Here is an 18,869-nt window from a genome sequence, read left to right on the forward strand (position 1 = left end):
TCCAGGATCAGTTCCTTCTTCCCTGCATTTATTCACCAATGGTAAGTTGTAGACAGATAGCACTATACTCAGTTCCTTTAACTTCCTTTTGAGGGTGTCGCATTGTAGCATATTAAAAGAAGGCTATGCTTCACATGAATTTTACCAGGCTGCTGTCTTCTCAGTCACTTTTTCAAGAGCAGGTTGAAATATAATTCTCTTTAAATTCAGAAATGAGAATCGGAAAGATTTTTACTTACAAGGTCCCCTTGTTCAACCTTCCACCCGTTGTTAAAAATCTCACCTACCAAGAGGGTCTCAAGGCAAAATGTCAGAACACCTGATGCTTTAATCATTTCCATGACAACCTTACCAAATGGTTATATTTCAACATCTTTAGTGATGTGGAAATCATATCTCAGGCAACCCATTTTGTCCTTCCTGTCAGTTCTGTTAAATGTTAGTGTTAAAAAGTCAGTGCTAAAAAGTTTATCCCTATCTAATGAGCTGTGATCTGTAACACCTTGTCCCTCCTTTTACGCTTGAGAACATAGAAATCTTTTCTCCAAAATGAAAATAGCGTTTCTTCTCCATCTCCCTGGTCAAATAAGTAACACATAATGATTTTAAAAAACCCATGGCAATATTTAAATAGGTAAAGAGGAAACTGAAAAACATTCTTAATCTCACCTCTATGAGAATAATTGCTATAACTATTTTCATGAATATCATTTCACTATTTTCCTATACATATCTATATAAATGTAAATTTTTATGAAAGATTATATCAGCTTCGATTTTCACTTATCATGGACTTTGTATATCAATAAGTGATATACATCATATTAATGGCTAAACAGTATTCCATTTTATAGAGTCTCTACGATAAACATACCGTAATTTAATGACTCCTTCTCCATTAGTGCATGGAGAGTTCCCCTCTACTCATTTTTTTCACTAACAAACAGCAATCTGATGAACTACACCTAGAGGTATAACTTCTTTCTCAAAGGTGTGCATAATGTGTGCGTGTGTGTGTGTATGGCATACCATTTAAACCAGAAAAATCACATTTCTAGATTAGATAACCAGGTTGCCATGCACACATACATGCAGTCTCAACTGACATCCAGAAATTTATACCACAACCAACAGTGCTTAAGAGTGCCTGTTTCCCCACCCTTGGGATTGGTATTTTTAATCTTTCAATAAAGTATTATGGCAGTTCTGGAGAAAGAGGACGGTTTTTGGCTAGGAGTTGAAGGCTCCTACCACAGCCTGCCAGCATAAAACATCAATACTTCTCGTAAGGATGGAAAACATAAGCTAAATAAGGCTTCCGTCTTCCTCTAAACTGATTTGTTTTGAGGTGACTAAATATTTCATCTTAAAAGAGCACTTCTGGTAATTTAGCTTGAGTAATGGAAGGAAACCACAATTCTGTGCTGCAACTTTCTCTTGGTTTCAGACTGCATACTGAAGAACAGAGAGAAATCTGTAAATGTAATATAAAAATTAAGTTAGGAGCATAATAACACTAAAAAGATACTCAAAGCTATCACGGATACTCCAAATCGATGTAGATAAAAATAATTTGTTTTAATAGAAATTAAGAGCTGACACTGTATCAGAAGAACAGTTTGATGGTGAGGGACCAAACTGATCATGACAATCAACTCAGGCATTTTTTTTTTTTTTGGCGGTACGCGGGCCTCTCACTGTTGTGGCCTCTCCCGTTGCGGAGCACAGGCTCCGGACGCGCAGGCTCAGCGGCCATGGCTCACGGGCCCAGCCACTCCATGGCATGTGGGATCTTCCCTGACGGGGGCATGAACCCGTGTCCCCTGCATTGGCAGGCGGATTCTCAACCACTGCGCCACCAGGGAAGCCCCTCAACTCAGGCATTTTGAATGTTGTATTAAAAAACCATTTGAGGGAGAAAATATTTGCAGAAGACATCTGATAAAGGATTGTTATCCAAAATATACAAAGAAGTCTTAAAACTCAACAAGAAACAACCCAATTAAAAAACCGAGCGAGGGCTTCCCTGGTGGCGCAGTGGTTGAGAGTCCACCTGCCAGTGCAGGGGACGTGAGTTCGTGCCCTGGTCCAGGAAGATCCCACATGCCACGGAGCGGCTGGGCCCGTGAGCCATGGCCGCTGAGCCTGCGCGTCCTGAGCCTGTGCTCTGCAACGGGAGAGGCCACAACAGTGAGAGGCCTGTGTACTGCAAAAAAAAAAAAAAACGCCGAAAGACCTTAATAGACATCTCAATGAAGAAGATATACAGATGGCAAGTAAGCATGTGAAAAGATGCTGCACATCATATTTTGTCAGAGAAATTCAAATTAAAACAGAGACACCACTATACACCTACTAGAATGGACAAAATCTAGAACAGTGACAACACCAAATGATAGATAGGAGCAACAGGAACTCTCATTCATTCTTGGTGGGAATGCAAAATGGTACAGCCACTTGGAGGACAGTTCAGTGGTTTCGTAGAAAACTACACATACTCTTATCATACGATCCAGCAATCCTTGGTATTTACCCCCAAAAGTGAATAATTATGAATATATAAAACCTGCATATGGATGTACATAGCAGCTTTATTCATAATTGCCAAAACTTGGAAGCAACCAAGATATCCTTCAGTAGGTGAATGGATAAACTGTGGTACATCCAGACAATGAAATATCATTCAGTGTTAACAAGAAATGACCTATCAAGCCAAGAAAAGACAGGTAGGAAACTTAAAGGCGCATTAAGTAAAGGAAACCAGTCTGAAATGGCTACATACTGTACGGTTTGAATTATATGACATTTTGGAAAAGGCAAAACATGGAGACAGTTAAAAGATCAGTGGTTGCCAGGAGTTGGTGGGGGTGGGCAGGAAGGGGTGAAGAGGTGGAGCACAGAGGATCTTCAGGGCAGTGAAAATACTCTTTATGATACCACCACGATGAATACATGCTATTAAACATTTGCCCAAATCCACATAACGTACAGCACCAAGAGTGTACTAAGGTAAACTGCTGACTTTGGGCGATTATGATGTGTCAATGTAGGTTCATCAGTTTAACCAATGTACCAGTCTGGTGGGGGATATTGCTTATGGGAAAGGCTATGCATGGGTAGGCTCAGGAGCTATACAGGAAATCTCCACATCACCTCGAATTTGCTGTGAACCTTAAACTACTCTGAAGAAATAGTTTTTTTTTTTAATTCTGTTATTTTATTTTATTTTTATTTATTTTTTTGGCTGCGTTGGGTCTTCGTTGTGGCGTGTGGGCTTTTCTCTGGTTGCGGTGCGTGGGCTTCTTATTGCGGTGGCTTCTCTTGTTGCGGAGCGTGGGCTCTAGGCTTGCGGGCTTCAGTAGTTGCAGCACGCGGGCTCAGTAGTTGCGGCACGCGGGCTCTAGAGCGTAGGCTCAGTAGTTGCAGTGCACAGGCTTAGTTGCTCCACGGCATGTGGGAATCTTCCCGGAGCAGGGATCGAACCCGTGTCGCCTGCATTGGCAGGCGGATTCTTAACCACTGCGTTACCAGGAAAGTCCAAGAAATAAAGTCTTTTAAAAAGAGCTACTTGAGGACTAGGGTAGCCAAGTTGGCTTAAGTCCACTAAAGTCTTTATATCCCACTAATCACAGGTAAAAACTCAGGACAAAATACAAACAGCAACTACCAAACAACTCTGAAAAGTAAAGAAAAGCAGGCAGATTGGGGAGGAGAGCCAATTCTTAGAGAGAAGACCCATACGGAGGTTGAATTTCCTAGTTTTTCCTCTTTTCTCTTGTGGCCTTGAGCTGAGGGTGGGCACTCAGTGGTATGCACACAGCCAGAACTCTGGGGGAAATTCTGTCTTTCTACCCAGAAGATCAGGGTAAAGGGATCTCTGTGAGCTGGAGTATGTGTGTGGGTGGGGAAACCTCCCTTTTTTCTTTTCTTTTTATGTTTTAAGGGTTTTTTTAAAAAAATAAATTTATTTTATTTTTGGCTGCGTTGGGTCTTCATTGTTGCATGCGGGCTTTCTCTAGCTGCGGCGAGTGGGGGCTACTCTTCATTGCAGTGTGCATGCTTCTCATTGCGGTGGCTTCTCTTTGTTGCGGAGCACGGGCTCTAGGTGTGTGTGCTTCAGTCGTTGTGGCACATGGGCTCAGTAGTTGTGGCCCACAGGCTCAGTAGTTGTGGCTTGCGGGCTCTAGAGCGCAGGCTCAGTAGTGGTGCTCAGGCTTAGTTGCTCTGTGGCATGTGGGATCTTCCTGGACCAGGGCTCAAACCCGTGTCCCCTGCATTGGCAGGCGGATTCTTAACCACTGAGCCACCACGGAAGCCAAAACCTCCCTTTTTTCTTGATTTTCCTTTCACAACTCACCTACAGTGGGCCCCTAGCAGAGCTGGGGTAGTGGGCAATGCCAACAGCTAAGACTTCATGAAAAATTTCTGGTTAGAGGACCTGAAAAAAGGGCTCCTTAAGGTCCAAAGAGAATGAGAGAAATCTTTAGTTTTTTTCCTTATTTTTTCTCTGCCCACTATGCTAGGAAGATGACCTGAACTGTGAGAACTGTGTAGCAATGCAGAAGGATATCAACCAACTTTATCTAATTAATATTTATAGAACACTCTACACCATAAAAGCAGAATACATATTCTTGTCAAGTGCCCCTGTAATATTCACTAAGACACACCATATTTTTGGCTATAAAAACTGTAACAAATGTAAAAGAGCTGAAATGGTACGAAATATATTCTCGGACCATCGTGGAATTAAACTAGAAATCAGTAACAAAAAGATATCAAGAAAAATCTCCAGATATTTAGAAACTGAACCATATACTTCAAAATAATCCATGGGTCAAAGAAGGCATCATTAAAAAATAAGAAAACACTTATTTGAATGAAAACGAAAATATCAAAGTCTGTGGGATGTAGTTAAAGCACTGCACAGAGAGAAATTATAGCATTAAATGTTTATATTTGAAAAGAAGAAAGGCCTTAAATCAATGATCTGTGCTACTGCCTTAAGAAACGAGCAAAAGCACAAAATAAATCCAAATGAGGCAGAAGGATGAAATAATAAAGAACAAAAATGAAAGAAATTGAAAACAGAAAAACAACATAGAAAATCAACAAAATTAAAAATCTGGTTCTCTGAAAAGACCAATAAAACTGATAAACTTTTAGCCAGATTGATCAAGAAAAAAAGATGACACAAATTAACAATACCAGAAAGAGGAAACTTAACTACACACCCTACAGACATGAAAGAGAATATGCTCCTGAAATAAACTTAGATGAAATGCATCAATTCCTTGAAAAAATTTACTTATATGATGTCATTCATGCTGCTCTTCTCAGGGGGTGACAGCAGCTCTCCACTACTGATCATATTATACCTAAACCCCTCTGTTTAGCTTCTTCAGGTTTCCAAACTCTAGTCCTTCATATCTAATTCAACTTTATCCCCTACAACTTTCCAAAGAGAATCTTCTGTTCTAAATTCTGTTTTCTTGTTCATGATGGTCCTCTAACGACAGAAGTCCCTACCAATCAAAATTCTAACTACCATTCGAAATTGAGGTCAAATTTCATCTCTTTTTAAAATCTTCCTTTTATAAATAGCTCATTTGGCTGAACTCTTATTTACATTTTATATCATTAAGAATTTGGGGTTCATAGGTTTTCATTAATTTATTTCTTGAGTATCTACTAGGCATTGTGTGAAGGACTGGAGATACAAGACAAATAAAATCCTTGGAGTTTACACTCAAGTTGAAGGTAACACTATGAACAAACAACCAATGTAACTAAAGACTGTGACAGCTGTTTCAAAGAAAAACAATATTGATTAATGTACAGTAACTTGGGCAGGCCAATATTACATGAGGTGATCAAAGGCGGCATCTCTGGGAGATGAATTCTAAGCAGAAACTTGAAGACTTGAGAGTTGAGTCAGCCATGGGAGTAAACCAGGAATCAAACATTTTAGCCAGAAGAAAATATAAAGGATAGGTTGTAGAAGAGTGCTAGGCTTATTCAGGGAACAAAAAGGAGATTGGAACGATTACAGCGTAAAGAGCAAGGGGGAAGAAAAGCATGAGGGATGATTGAAGAAGGACCTATGGCCACTATTGTAAGAATAGGAGAAAGTCACTGAAGGTCTTTTAACAAAAAAAAATTAGGTGGTTCTATGTGTTAAGAGATCAGTGTGGTTAATGTACAGATAATGTTCTTTAGGGGCACAATAGTAGCAGGAAGACAGGAGATGATTGTACTGTTCCAGGCAAAAGTCAATGATGACTTGGGATGATGGCAATGACAGTATTAAGAAATAAAATATATTTCGGAGGCAGCACCAACAAAGACATGATGATGGACTGGTTGAAGAAGACAGCAGGTAGTGGCCTGACAAAAAAGAGAAATCTAATCTAATTTTTTCTAATTTTTTCAAAAAAGAAAAAAGATTCATAGGTAAACTATTGCTTTTACAAGTATAATTTTTTTTTTTCTTCTTCGGTATGCGGGCCTCTCACTGTTGTGGCCTCTCCCGTTGCGGAGCACAGGCTCCGGACGCGCAGGCTCAGCGGCCATGGCTCACGGGCCCAGCCGCTCCGCGGCCTGTGGGATTTTCCCGGACCGGGGCACGAACCCGTGTCCCCTGCCTTGGCAGGCGGACTCTCAACCACTGCGCCACCAGGGAAGCCCTACAAGTATAGTTTTTATCTCATGACTAAGAACCTAAGACCCCAAGGGGAACTACCATATGCCTCCTATTACCCTGTTTCTAATACACGTGTACTGTGATCATGTTTAAAATTGTCTTGGTTATCAAATCACTACTTCTTACAAAGAAACTTTTAGTATACCATGGAGTTCTTAATAAACATTAAAAACAATCCCCTCTTAGCTTAAAATTCGATGATTTTCCTGTAGAAGTGGCTACTTCCTTTTCCTATATACGTTTAATTTTCTAAATATCCTACTCATTTCATGTTTACCTTAATATTATTCCTGGATTTCTACCTATCCTTTACTGATTACCTGGGAGTCTTGTGAAAGATGTATGCTGTTTCTAGATACGAACTTTTCTTTTACTATGTAAGATAAAAATCATTTGCCACTCAAATTTCACCTTGTTGAAGGTCTTTCTACATACTCTCAAATTCCTACCAATAGACAAAGAGTAATGTTTCTGCCTTCTGCTTCTACCATACACTTGGATATTCTGATTATTTCTAAAAGTTTGTGAATGATAATTACCCAACACTATAGATGTATTTTTAGCTCTTTCCGAATTATTACTTTAATTAAGTCTTTAAAAATCTTAGAAAAATATTACATCAATCAACAAGAAGCTTCAAATACTTTTTTGATTGGAGGGACAGTATAAATAAATAAAAACTCCAACACTGTCCCCTCTTCTTAGGCCCTCCTCAGAAAGAAAAAGTTATACTTCTCCATATGGCCTTTTCAGCATTATGCTCTCCTCAGACCATTAAAAAAATTGTCTGGCAAATTCTACTGTTTCACGGGGTGAGGCAAAAGCGAAGAGGAGGGCGAACTGGTAAAAGCAGTCATTGCTTTGGCCTCAACTAGGGAAAAGGTGAATGGTACCCAATTTGTCCAAAGGCAATTGAAGGTGACTCAGCCAATTCCTTGAAAAGTACAAACTATCACAACTCATCTCATATGAAATAGATCATTTAAATATCAATTTATCAATTATTATCCTATGCAATATGGTTTTAGTGTCAAGTGAAGAACTCTGTCTAGCCCTAGATCATGAAGATTTTCTCTAAAAGTTTTATAGTTTTGCATTTTACGTTTAAGTCAGATCAATTTTAAGTTAGTTTGTGTTAAGATGTGAGGTTTAGGTTATACATGCCTAACTGCTCCAGCTTTTTGTTGAAAAATTATCAAATACCAGAAATAAATCTAATCAAAGATTTAAAAGGCTTTTACAATGAAAATTACAAAACAGTGCTTAGAGAAATTAAAGAAGACCTAAATAAATGGAGGAATGTACTATTCACTGATTGGAAGACCCAACATTAACACGTCAGTTCTCCACAAATTGATTTATGGATTCCACGTAATCCCAATCAAAATGACAGCAGATTTTTGATAATTCTGTGCGTATGGGGTAACTGACAGATGATTTTTGGAAATGCAAAGAATTCTATGGAAAAGCAAAATAACTAGAATAGCCAAAGCAAATCTGAAGAATTAAAACAAAGCTTGAGTATTAGATACCAGATATCAAGACTTATAAAGCTATAATAATTAAGATGGTGTGGTTTACACATAAGAAGAAATAGAAAAATGGAACAGAATAGAGGGTCTAGAAACAGACCTACACATACAGATTTGCCTGATTTATGACAAAGGTGCATCTACAATTCATTGGGGAAACGGTCTTTTAAATAAATAGCACTAGGTCAGCTGGATAGCCATGTGGTAAAAACCAAAAACCAAAACCCAAAGAAACCTTGAACCCCCCCCATCTTACACCACTAACACAAATTACAGATGAATCACAGAACGAAAGTCAGTATACCTTCTAGAAAGAAATATGGAGGATGAATCTTCATAACCTTAGAGTGGACAAAGATATATTAATTAGGACACAGAAAAGAACCATAAAAGATTAATAAAGTAGACTTCATTAAAATTAAGAATTTATGCTCATTAAAAGAAACTATTAAGCAAGTCAAAAGGTAAGGCAAGATTGGGAAAAGGTATCTGCAATACATATATCTGACAAAGGACTTCTATCCAAAATGTACAAAGAATTTCTACAAAATGTAAGAAGACAATACAATTTTTAAGTGGACAAAACACTTGAGCAGGTATTTTTTAAAAGATATGCAAATAGTCATTAAGCATACAAAAAGGTATTCATCATTATACACCAGGGAAATAAAAACTAAAATCAAAATGAGGTACCGCTAAAATCTTATCAGCTAAGCTAAAATTTTAAAAGACTGACTATATCAAATGTTGACCAGGATGTGGAACAACTGAAACTCTTATTGGGGGAAGAGCAAATCGGTACAACTACTTTGGAAAATCATTTGGCAGTACAGTTGACCCTTTAACTTGGGGGGTTAATCTGCTTATAGCTTATAGTTGGCCCTCCGTATCCATGGTTCCTCCACAACTAACTAGGGCTTCAACAAACCATGGACTGTGTAGCACTGCAGTATTTACTTTTGAAAAATATCTGCATATAAGTGAACCTGCACAGTTCAAATCCATGTTGTTCAAGGGTCAACTGTATTTACTAATGCTGAGCCTATGCATTTATGACCCAATAATTCTACTCCGAGGTATACACCAAGGGACAGTGTACATATATGCACCAGAAGATATGTACTAGAATGTTCATAGTAGTGTTAATAATGATAGCCTTGATCTAGAAACTACCCAAATACTTATCAACAGAATAAATAATGAAATCATACAAGAGGACTACATACAAGGGGACTACTGTACCTCAGTGAAGAATCACCTACTGCTACAAGCAACATGGATGAATCTGACAAAGAGGATGTTGAATGATAAAGGCCAGAAGCTTAATAACAGACCAAACTGATCTGTGCTGGTCTTTGAGCATGGAAGTGACAGGGATGAAACATGAGGGAACCTGCTGTGCTGCTTGAAATGTTTGTCCCACATCTTCATCCAGGACTTGGCTACCTGGAGTACGCATCTAGCTGTCTAATCTTAATTTGTGTACTTCACTACATAAAAGTTATACATCAATAAAAAAATAAATTGAAACAGAAAAAAATCAATAAATGAGATAATTATCTAAATGATTTCCTCATTGAAATAGGAATGGTAAAATAAACTTCAAGACAAACGGAGTGAGCATGCATGTTGGTTATGGGGTGCAAGTCACACAAAGTGCATGATAAAGTCGATCAGTTAGTATATTATTCAGCTGAATACTGCTAATCCATTTTAAATTTCTGTCCACGTCCTACGCTGTTTATTTTATATTCAAGACTGGCTAAAGACTGAAAGCATAAGGAGTACTATACTAAAGTATATGTTTTTGGAAATAAAAACGATAATAACTCTGAACATTTTCTTCACCATCAGATCTATAAATTGCATCCATCTGACCACAGTTCTTTTCAGGCATATCAAGATGCCACAGTATGGCAGAGAACTTCAAATATCCATGTTAGAAACAGAAAATATAATCATGACCACATTCAATCTGGCTTTTTATTTATTAGAAATGAAGCTAATCTGCCCCAGTAATGTGTCATAAGTGAGGAAGTGTTTGCAACTGGAAGCCTTAAACCTTGTTATTTAGAAACTAATTGCAAAAATATCTGAATAAACCAGTTGATTCCCTTTTTTTTTTTTTAAAAAGAAGCACAATATCCAAGATAACCAAAATAAGGCAGAGGAAAGCAGTTGTTGGTCCACATTTGATACTTTAACGTGTAGTTAAATTTCAATCTGCATTTTAATGTATATTCAATCATCAAATAATTTGTCAACAAAGTATGCATCTTCTTACATAATTTAAATAGCAGGGAAAATTCAAGTTTGGACACCTATTCGAAAAACACACAGCTGTCATCCATCTAAGGAACAAAGGTCTTCAGACATAAAACATGCTTTTTATCTTCAGTGAGAGTCGAAATCTAAAAACCTCTGCATTAAAAAACAGGTCCAACTATTGTACTTGAAAAGACTAAATTGAGTCAGTTGCTCGGGAAAACGCAAGTTATTTGAACTGTTATCTAAATTTATATCAAATTATAGGATATACCTTCTCAGCATCCCCTCATTTCAAATTCTTGGCAAAAATGCTGATGAATAAAAATTCATATATATCTGATACACAGTTAAAGTTCAGTTACAAGTACTTCTTAAAAGTTACCTCTGACTGAAAAAGATTTAAAGATGCGTCAAAGCTAGAAAGAGCTAAGACTTTTTAGAAACTTTTAAATTATGACCAGAAGAGTATTTTTCCTGGGGTATTTTCCTACTGTTGTAGTAAGATCTTAAAATATTTATTTCCAAATCACTAAATACAAATGGCACCAAACAAAATTAAAAACACGCTGAATCTCTAGAAAATGCAGGTTATCAGACCAGCAGAATTAGCTCTCCTTCTCTCCAGCAATAAGCAGCTCAGGGGATGAGCGTATCAATTATGCATGACAGTTTGTAACTGGTTGGTTCAACTGGCATAAGTTTGACTGGGGATGTCTATTAAAAAGTTTTTTTTTCATTTGAAGCGGGAGAAGTAACAGGTGACAGATGGCAAAGGCAAAACAAAACAAATGCACAATGAAGAAAGGAGCTGGAAACTACCATTATTGGCAGAGATTACGGTGCCCAACAGCAGCCAGTGGAGAATGATGAGCTAACGACATTTTGACAGGATTCAAGTCAACAGCGAATTAAAAGAAGTTAGAAACAGTTATAAGAAGTCACTGTGAGAGTGAGGGAGAAAGGGTGGTAAGCAAAAGTCTCCACTAGTCTCTAAAGTAATCAGGTTTGGGATGAGAGACTGTAACAATAGGTCTGGAACAGTAGTGATTACAGGGGACAGGCAGGGTGAGAATTATTGGATGTGAGAAAATCTGTCCCTTCATTTTCATTCCCGCTACAAAACCCCTTTCATTTCCAAAACAAGTCATACCTGAGCTATGCAATAGTCTCCTAACTGGTCCCACCTCCAATTTCTCACCCCTCTCTTCTATCCTATATGCCACTTCCACAGTAGTTATTTTAAAGCCCTGCACACGGTTCTCTCCCCATCCCCTCAAACCACGACCTAAGAAAAATATGTGATGGCTCTACAAGCACTTGATAAAGGCTATCTCTACGTTAACAGTCAAGGTCAACCACCATGTGGTCACTGGCTAAAATCATGATGGACTGCACCGCAAAGGGGGGAGAACTGGATGTCGATTTAGTGGACCTAGAAAGTCTGGCTGTGCTCCCTCAGATATGTCATGTGACCTCTCTGAGCCTCATGTTCCTTATCTGTGAAACAAACATCACTGATCCTTAGGTATTATGTTATGGAAGATGACGGTGATGACTTTACTAATAATAGCTAGCATCTGTAGAGGGCTTAGGAGGTACCAGACACTGCACTAAGCAGTTTACATGAATTATCCATTGAAGTATTATGGATACTGTAAAATACTATTGTTACATGGTAACAAAAACTGTTACATAGTTATCTTATTTCCTATCTCCAGCTTCCATTCCCTGGCAGGATGGCCAAACCTAACTTTCTACTCTAAAGACCATTAGTTCTTATGGGAACAATGTAAGAAAAACAGGATAGATACTATTGCCTCTGATATCAGAAGCTGACAATTTACCATCTTCTCTGAACAGAAGTATCTTTCCTTACTCTGTTCGTCTTCTTGCTCCAAGCACTGCTAAGTCAAGTTACTAGATATGAACCATGGCTCTGACGTCCTATAAAACAATGTGGGATAATAAAAAAGAAAATGGAAACCAAACAAAACTGAAGAGAATTAGGTGTTCTGAGATAAAGTCTTGCTTCTGCTTTACAACAGCTGTGTCACCTTTAAAGTTAGATCTGGGACCTCAGGAAGGCAAGGGCATGAATGTTTGTTTTTTTTTTTTCTTGCGGTACGCGGGCCTCTCACTGCTGTGGCCTCTCCTATTGCAGAGCACAGGCTCCGGACATGCAGGCTCAGCGGCCATGGCTCACGGGCCCAGCCGCTCCGCGGCATGTGGGATCTTCCTGGACCAGGGCACGAACCCGTGTCCCCTGCATCGGCAGGCGGACTCTCAACCACTGCGCCACCAGGGAAGCCCCATGAATGCTTTTTTATGTAGCTGTATCTCCGGTGCTGGAATCAATTCTTGACGCTTATAGCCATACAAAATAGAATGAGTCAATGAAGTGATTATCTTCAAATATGGCAGTTTTTGTATGTAGCCCACAGTGAAAATGTCACAGAAACAATGCAAACATATCCATGGTCACCAGGCTAAAAAAGCATTTTGGATGTACACCATCTAGAATGCTTTATTTTTTATTCTTTATCATGCTTTTCATTAGATGCTGAAATGCTTAAATTGATTTGCAATATAAGGGTTCTCCAGATATTCGGAAAGAAAATGGTCAAAATCCATAAGGTAATGAACTGAAGGGACCTTTATTCCTAATTCAGTAATTTACTGGATGCCTTCTTTGTGCCAGGAGCTGGATATCAAAACTGAAGCAGACTACCACCAAATACATACATGAAAGAAGCTTTCTTTGTTAACATAAATTAGATGGTATATGTCAACTACTTTTAGAAAGAATATACACTGTGGGTAGAGTGAATGGGGATGGGCAGTACAGACTATTACAAGCAGTTCCAAAGTGTATACATATACGCAGATTTTTCTGCTGAAACTAAACTTTAATATGTTATATTCTAATAAAATTAAATATGATCTTCAAAGTGCAGTTAATCACATGTGGGTGTGAACGGTAAAATGACACGGGATAGATACAGTGTGAAGTCAGTTGGTAGATGCCTGCGTCAATCTGCCACCTTTTAAGAGCTAAAATACATCCTTTCACTCACTTGTCACTCATCCTCATTACACATTCCTTAAAGATCTTAACAGAGAAATCCGAAGGATCAATAGTACTCTTATCAAAATAATTTCTAAAATATCAACATGTTCACATAAAAATGTTGATAACTATTACTGCACAAAAAACTAGCCCCAAACTAATGGCTTAACGTAACCATTTCATTCTGTTTTGTGGTGGTGTGAGTCAGGAACTTGGGCAGAGCTCAGGTGGCCGATTCTTCTGCTCCACGTGGCACTGGCTGGGCTCACTCAGTGGTGTTCAGCTAGGGCTGGCCTGGGAGGAGTCTCAAAGCTGGATTCACCTCAGGCCTGGCCCACTGGTGGCCACAGCTAGAAGGGTACCTCCGTCTCTCTCTCCACACAGTCTCAGGGCTTTTTCATATGTTCTCCAGGAGGGTAGCTGGACTTCTCACATGGCAGCTCAGGGCTCTAAAAGACCACGGTGGAAGATGCTTTGTCCTCTTAGAGACTAGGCCCCAAACTTGCTTAGCATCACTTCCACCATACTTTCTTGGTCAAAGCAGTTACAGGTCGGCCCAGATTCAAGGGAAGGGGAAACAGATCCCACCTCTCTCTGGGAGTCATGTCAAACAATCCACAGCCACCTTTAGTCTAGCATACTTAGTAAAAAAGATGTCACCTTTTTAAAAAAAATTAATTAATTTTTGGCTGCGTTGGGTCTTCCTTGCGGTGCGCAGGCTTTCTCAAGTTGCAGTGCGTGGGCTTCTCATTGTGGTCGCTTCTCTTGTTGTGGAGCACGGGCTCTAGGCACGTGGGCTTCAGTAGCTGTGGCGCAAATGCTTAGTAGCTTCGAGGCATGTGGGATCTTCCTGGACCACGGCTCGAACCCATGTCCCCTGCAATGGCAGGCAGATTCTTAACCAATGTGCCACCAGGGAAGTCCAAAAGATGTCATCTTTTAAACTGAATAAAATTTCCAGTTCATGAGGATCTGCTGCCCCAAATCCAGAAATGTAATACAGGAGGATGTTGGCCAAGTCAAAGGAAGAGACTGTTTATACAGACTGGATATCCCAAAAATACAAGTAAAAATGGGATTGAAATTGACATAATTCTAAAACCAGGGAACTTAAGGTAAGCGCCTAGAGGGACCATATAATTTTTGCCAAGAGACACTTTTGAGATGGAAAGGGGCACTGTAAATAAATGTACCAAGGCAACAGGTGTAAACCTGAACTGTCCCAGGTAAAGAGACATACGGCCACCTTCGGAGAAAAGGGAACAGATCAAAGCAGTGGTACTTATTCAAAGGAAATATTTATGGGATTGTTAGAAGCTAGTCAGTACGATCTAGAAAAGCTTCAGTACTTACGATTTTAACAGGATGCGCTGATAAGAGCAACACAACAAATCTTCTTCCCCCAAATAGTCCCTTCCTCCATAAGTGTCCAAGTATTTCTTTCAGTAAAACCAGATGATGTACTCAGGGTAGCCTGAGGAATGAACAACGTCATCAAGAGTGGCCTTTTCAGGGTTTCCCTGGTGGCGCAGTGGTTGAGAGTCCGCCTGCCAATGCAGGGGACACGGGTTCGTGCCTCGGTCCGGGAAGATCCCACATGGCGCGGAGCGGCTGGGCCCGTGAGCCATGGCCGCTGAGCCTGCGCGTCCGGAGCCTGTGCTCCACAACGGGAGAGGCCACAGCAGTGAGAGGCCCGCGTACCGCAAAAAAAAAAAAAAGAGTGGCCTTTTCAAATGGCTGTACCTCTGGGAGGCCTCCAACCACCCAACACTCTGTTTATATCCTTCCTCCCTGAAGGGGGCAGTATGCCGACACTGGTTGATGGCCATTTGAGAGCAAGAACAAGTAGAGTTTATGCAAACATTAAGCTCTTTAATGCAAGACCACTGAGAAAAGTTTCATGCCATCAGTATTATGTGTAAACTGATTAATCATTGAAAAGTTATGTTCTCATCTCCAGCTCTTCTAAAATAAACTTAAAAATTGTCCTGTCTAGTTAGTGTTCATATATGTACGCACTTGTCTTACGACGAGCACCCAGCTCCTCACTATGCCAACGTGACTATGACTGACGGACAAAGTTTGTTTGGAGTGTTGGTTCACGAAGCAGAAAACAGTCCAAGTGTATGTGGGCCATCTGGGTGGGTGGGTGGAGGATTATATTTTCGATGGCATAGTTTTTGTTTTTTTTAATTAATTCACTTTTGGCTGCGTTGGGTCGAACCCGTTTCCCCTGCATTGGCAGGCAGATTCTTAACCACTGCGCCACCAGGGAAGTCCTGGATAGTATAGTTTTATATGTACCATATTTGGATATTTCAGCTTCACTAAGTGCAAAGACAAAAAAACTGATATTAAGATAAAGCTTATTCTTTGTTTCTTAATCTATATTAAACTATCCCTGATAACGAACTTTTATCTTTAGATAATCTCCCAGCTATCTTCCCTGGGTACTAGCTAATCTATGCTGTTTTCTCTCAATTATCCATAAATCAGTTTATTTTTTTAATGCTTTCTAAGATAACAATTCTGCTCAAACCATTCAACAACCAAATACAAAGTAAGATTTCATTTCCAGGGAGGATCAAAATGTACTAAATATAACGAAGCAATATATGATTGTTGGCATTAGTCTTACAGACAAATTTTGACCTTCTATAATGAGTTAGAATGCATCAAAAAACCTTTAGAAAAGGTGAGAGAAACAGGTGAGGGGGATTAAGATGTACAAACTGGAAGTACTGGAAGTTACAAAATAAATGATTCAGAGGTATGAAATATACAGTATACATTTGTACAGGGGAATATAGGCAATAATAATGCAATATCTTTGTATGATGACAGATGGTAACTAGACTTATCATGGTGATCATTCTGTAACGTACTGGGTTGGCCAAAAGTTTCGTTCAGATTTTTCCGTAAGGTGGGTCCAGTAGCATTTAGTTGTCTTTAACTTCATTCGAAACAACTTTGTTAGACTGTATGTGACAGCTATCGTATCAACGTGCATTTTAAAAAAGACATCAAAATTGGTGAATTTTTGTGTAGCCATTTCAACGTTGAAGATGGAGGAAGAAAAGCAACATTTTCGGCATATTATGCTTTATTATTTTAAGAAAGGTAAAGACACAACCGAAACGCAAAAAAAGATTTGTGCAGTATGTGGAGAAGGTGCTGTGACTGATCAAACGTGTCAAAAGTGGTTTGCGAAGTTTTGTGCTGGAGATTTCTCGATGGACGATGCTCCACGATTGGGTAGACCAGTTGAAGTTGACAGCGATCAAATTGAGACATTAATTGAGAACAATCAGGATATTTTGAGTATGTCAGCAGGAGATAGCTGACATACTCAAAATATCCAAATCAAGCACTGAAAATCATTTGCACCGGCTTGGTTATGTTCATCGCTTTGATGTTTGGGTTCCACAGAAGTTAAGTGAAAAGAACCTTCTTGACCACATTTTCACATGCGATTCTCTACTTAAATGTAATGAAAACGTTGTTTTTAAAACAAATTGTGATGGGCGATGAAAAATGGATACTGTACAGTAATGTGGAAAGGAAGAGATTGTGGGGCAAGTGACGTGCACCACCACCAACCACACCAAAGACCAGTCTTCATCCAAAGAAGGTGATGCTGTGTATATGGTGGGATTGGAAGGGAGGCCTCTATCATGAGCTCCTTCTGGAAAACCAGATGACTAATTCCAACAAGTACTGCTCCCAATTAGACCAACTGAAAGCAGCACTCGATGAAAAGCGTCCAGAATTAGTCAACAGAAAACACATAATCTTCCGTCAGGATAACACAAAACCGCATGTTTCTTTGATGACCAGGCAAAAACTGTTACAGCTTGGCTGGGAAGTTCTGATTCATCCACCGTACTCACCAGACATTGCACCTTCAGATTTCCATTTATTTCGGTCTTTACAAAATTCTCTTAATGGAAAAAATTTCAATTCCCTGGAAGACAGTAAAAGGCACCTGGAACAGTTCTTTGCTCGAGAAGACAAAAGGTTTTGGGAAGATGGAATTATGGAGTTGCCTGAGAAATGGCAGAAGGTAGTGGCACAAAAGGGTGAATACGTTGTTCAATAAAGTTCTTGGTGAAAATGAAAAATGTGTCTTTTATTTTTACTTAAAAACTGAAGGCACTCTTTGGCCAACCTAATACAGAAATACCGAATCACTATGTCGTGCACCAGGAACTCACATAGTGTCGCAGGCCAATTATGCTTCAAAAACAAAGTAACTCATAGCAAAACAGAACGATTTGTGGCTACCAAAGGCAGGGGTGTCTGGGGGTTGGGGGAGGAATTGGATGAAGGTAGTCAAAATGTACAAACTTCCAGTTATAAGTACATGATAAATACAATGAACACTGCTGTATGTTATACATGAAAGTTAAGAGAGTAAATCCTAAGAGTCCTATTGCAAGGAAAAAAAATTATTTTTCCTATTCTTTAATGTTCTATCTGTATGAGATGATGGATGGTCACTAAACTTCCTGTGGTCATCATTTCATGATGTATGTAAGTCAAATCATTATGCTGTATACCTTAAACTTATGTAGTGCTGTATGTGAATTATATCTGAATAAAATAGGAAGAGAAAAAAAAAGTTGTGCCCAAAAAAAAAAATTCCTTAAAAAAAGTGGCCTAGCAAAAGCAATGTTTTTGGTGGAATAATACTTTAAAACTTAGAAATCAAACTGTTTCAAAAAATGTATTCTGTCTCTCTCTCCATATATAATAAACTCAACACTGTCAAATATATATTCATTTGTAGTACATTTTGGCATGCCAGATGGACAAAGATAGTATCTTGTACTTATTCTGCATAATGCTCAGGGCAGTGTTATGCAAATAAACTGGTTTAAACCATAGTATTTGATGTTGACAGTGATGACTTTTATACAAAGACAAAACTTCTAGAATCAATTTATCAAAAGCTCTGTCAACACATTTCCCTCCATTGCCCCCCATATACATATATACACATATATATGTAATTAGCCATAAACACTATTAAAATTTTCTTCACCCCATGTATAGTTTTGGTATTCATAAAAGGTCTATTATCATTATGAACTGTTTAAAAAAGAAAAGTGTTACTTAACAAATACTTATTATATGCCTGATCACTTTCTATATTTTTTATATTTTAAATACGTGTACTAAAAAAAAAATCACAATTCTTTGTGAGTCACAAAATCATATTGTCACCATTTATAGGCAAGAGAGCCTCAAGACACAAAGTGCTCAGGGTCTGTGCTGTAAGTTCTGTAATACACACACT

The 18,869-nt window shown here is 38.9% G+C and overlaps 1 protein-coding gene across 2 annotated transcripts in view; it reads right to left on the minus strand.

Moving 5' to 3' along the window:
* Positions 1 to 18,869, minus strand: part of RAP2A (RAP2A, member of RAS oncogene family) — a 40,712-nt gene that overhangs the window by 9,507 nt on the left and 12,336 nt on the right. The window contains exon 2 of one of the 2 annotated variants that reach the window (XM_067713743.1): positions 13,139 to 14,447. The exons of the other annotated variant lie outside the window; for it this stretch is intronic. Within the exon in view, the coding sequence (XP_067569844.1) occupies positions 14,318 to 14,447 (130 nt within the window). The 3' untranslated portion in view covers positions 13,139 to 14,317. Of the gene's footprint in view, positions 1 to 13,138; positions 14,448 to 18,869 lie in introns of those variants that run through there. 2 annotated transcript variants of the gene reach the window in all.

This window comes from Pseudorca crassidens, chromosome 18, assembly GCF_039906515.1.
Source record: "Pseudorca crassidens isolate mPseCra1 chromosome 18, mPseCra1.hap1, whole genome shotgun sequence".
Taxonomy (NCBI): domain Eukaryota; kingdom Metazoa; phylum Chordata; class Mammalia; order Artiodactyla; family Delphinidae; genus Pseudorca; species Pseudorca crassidens.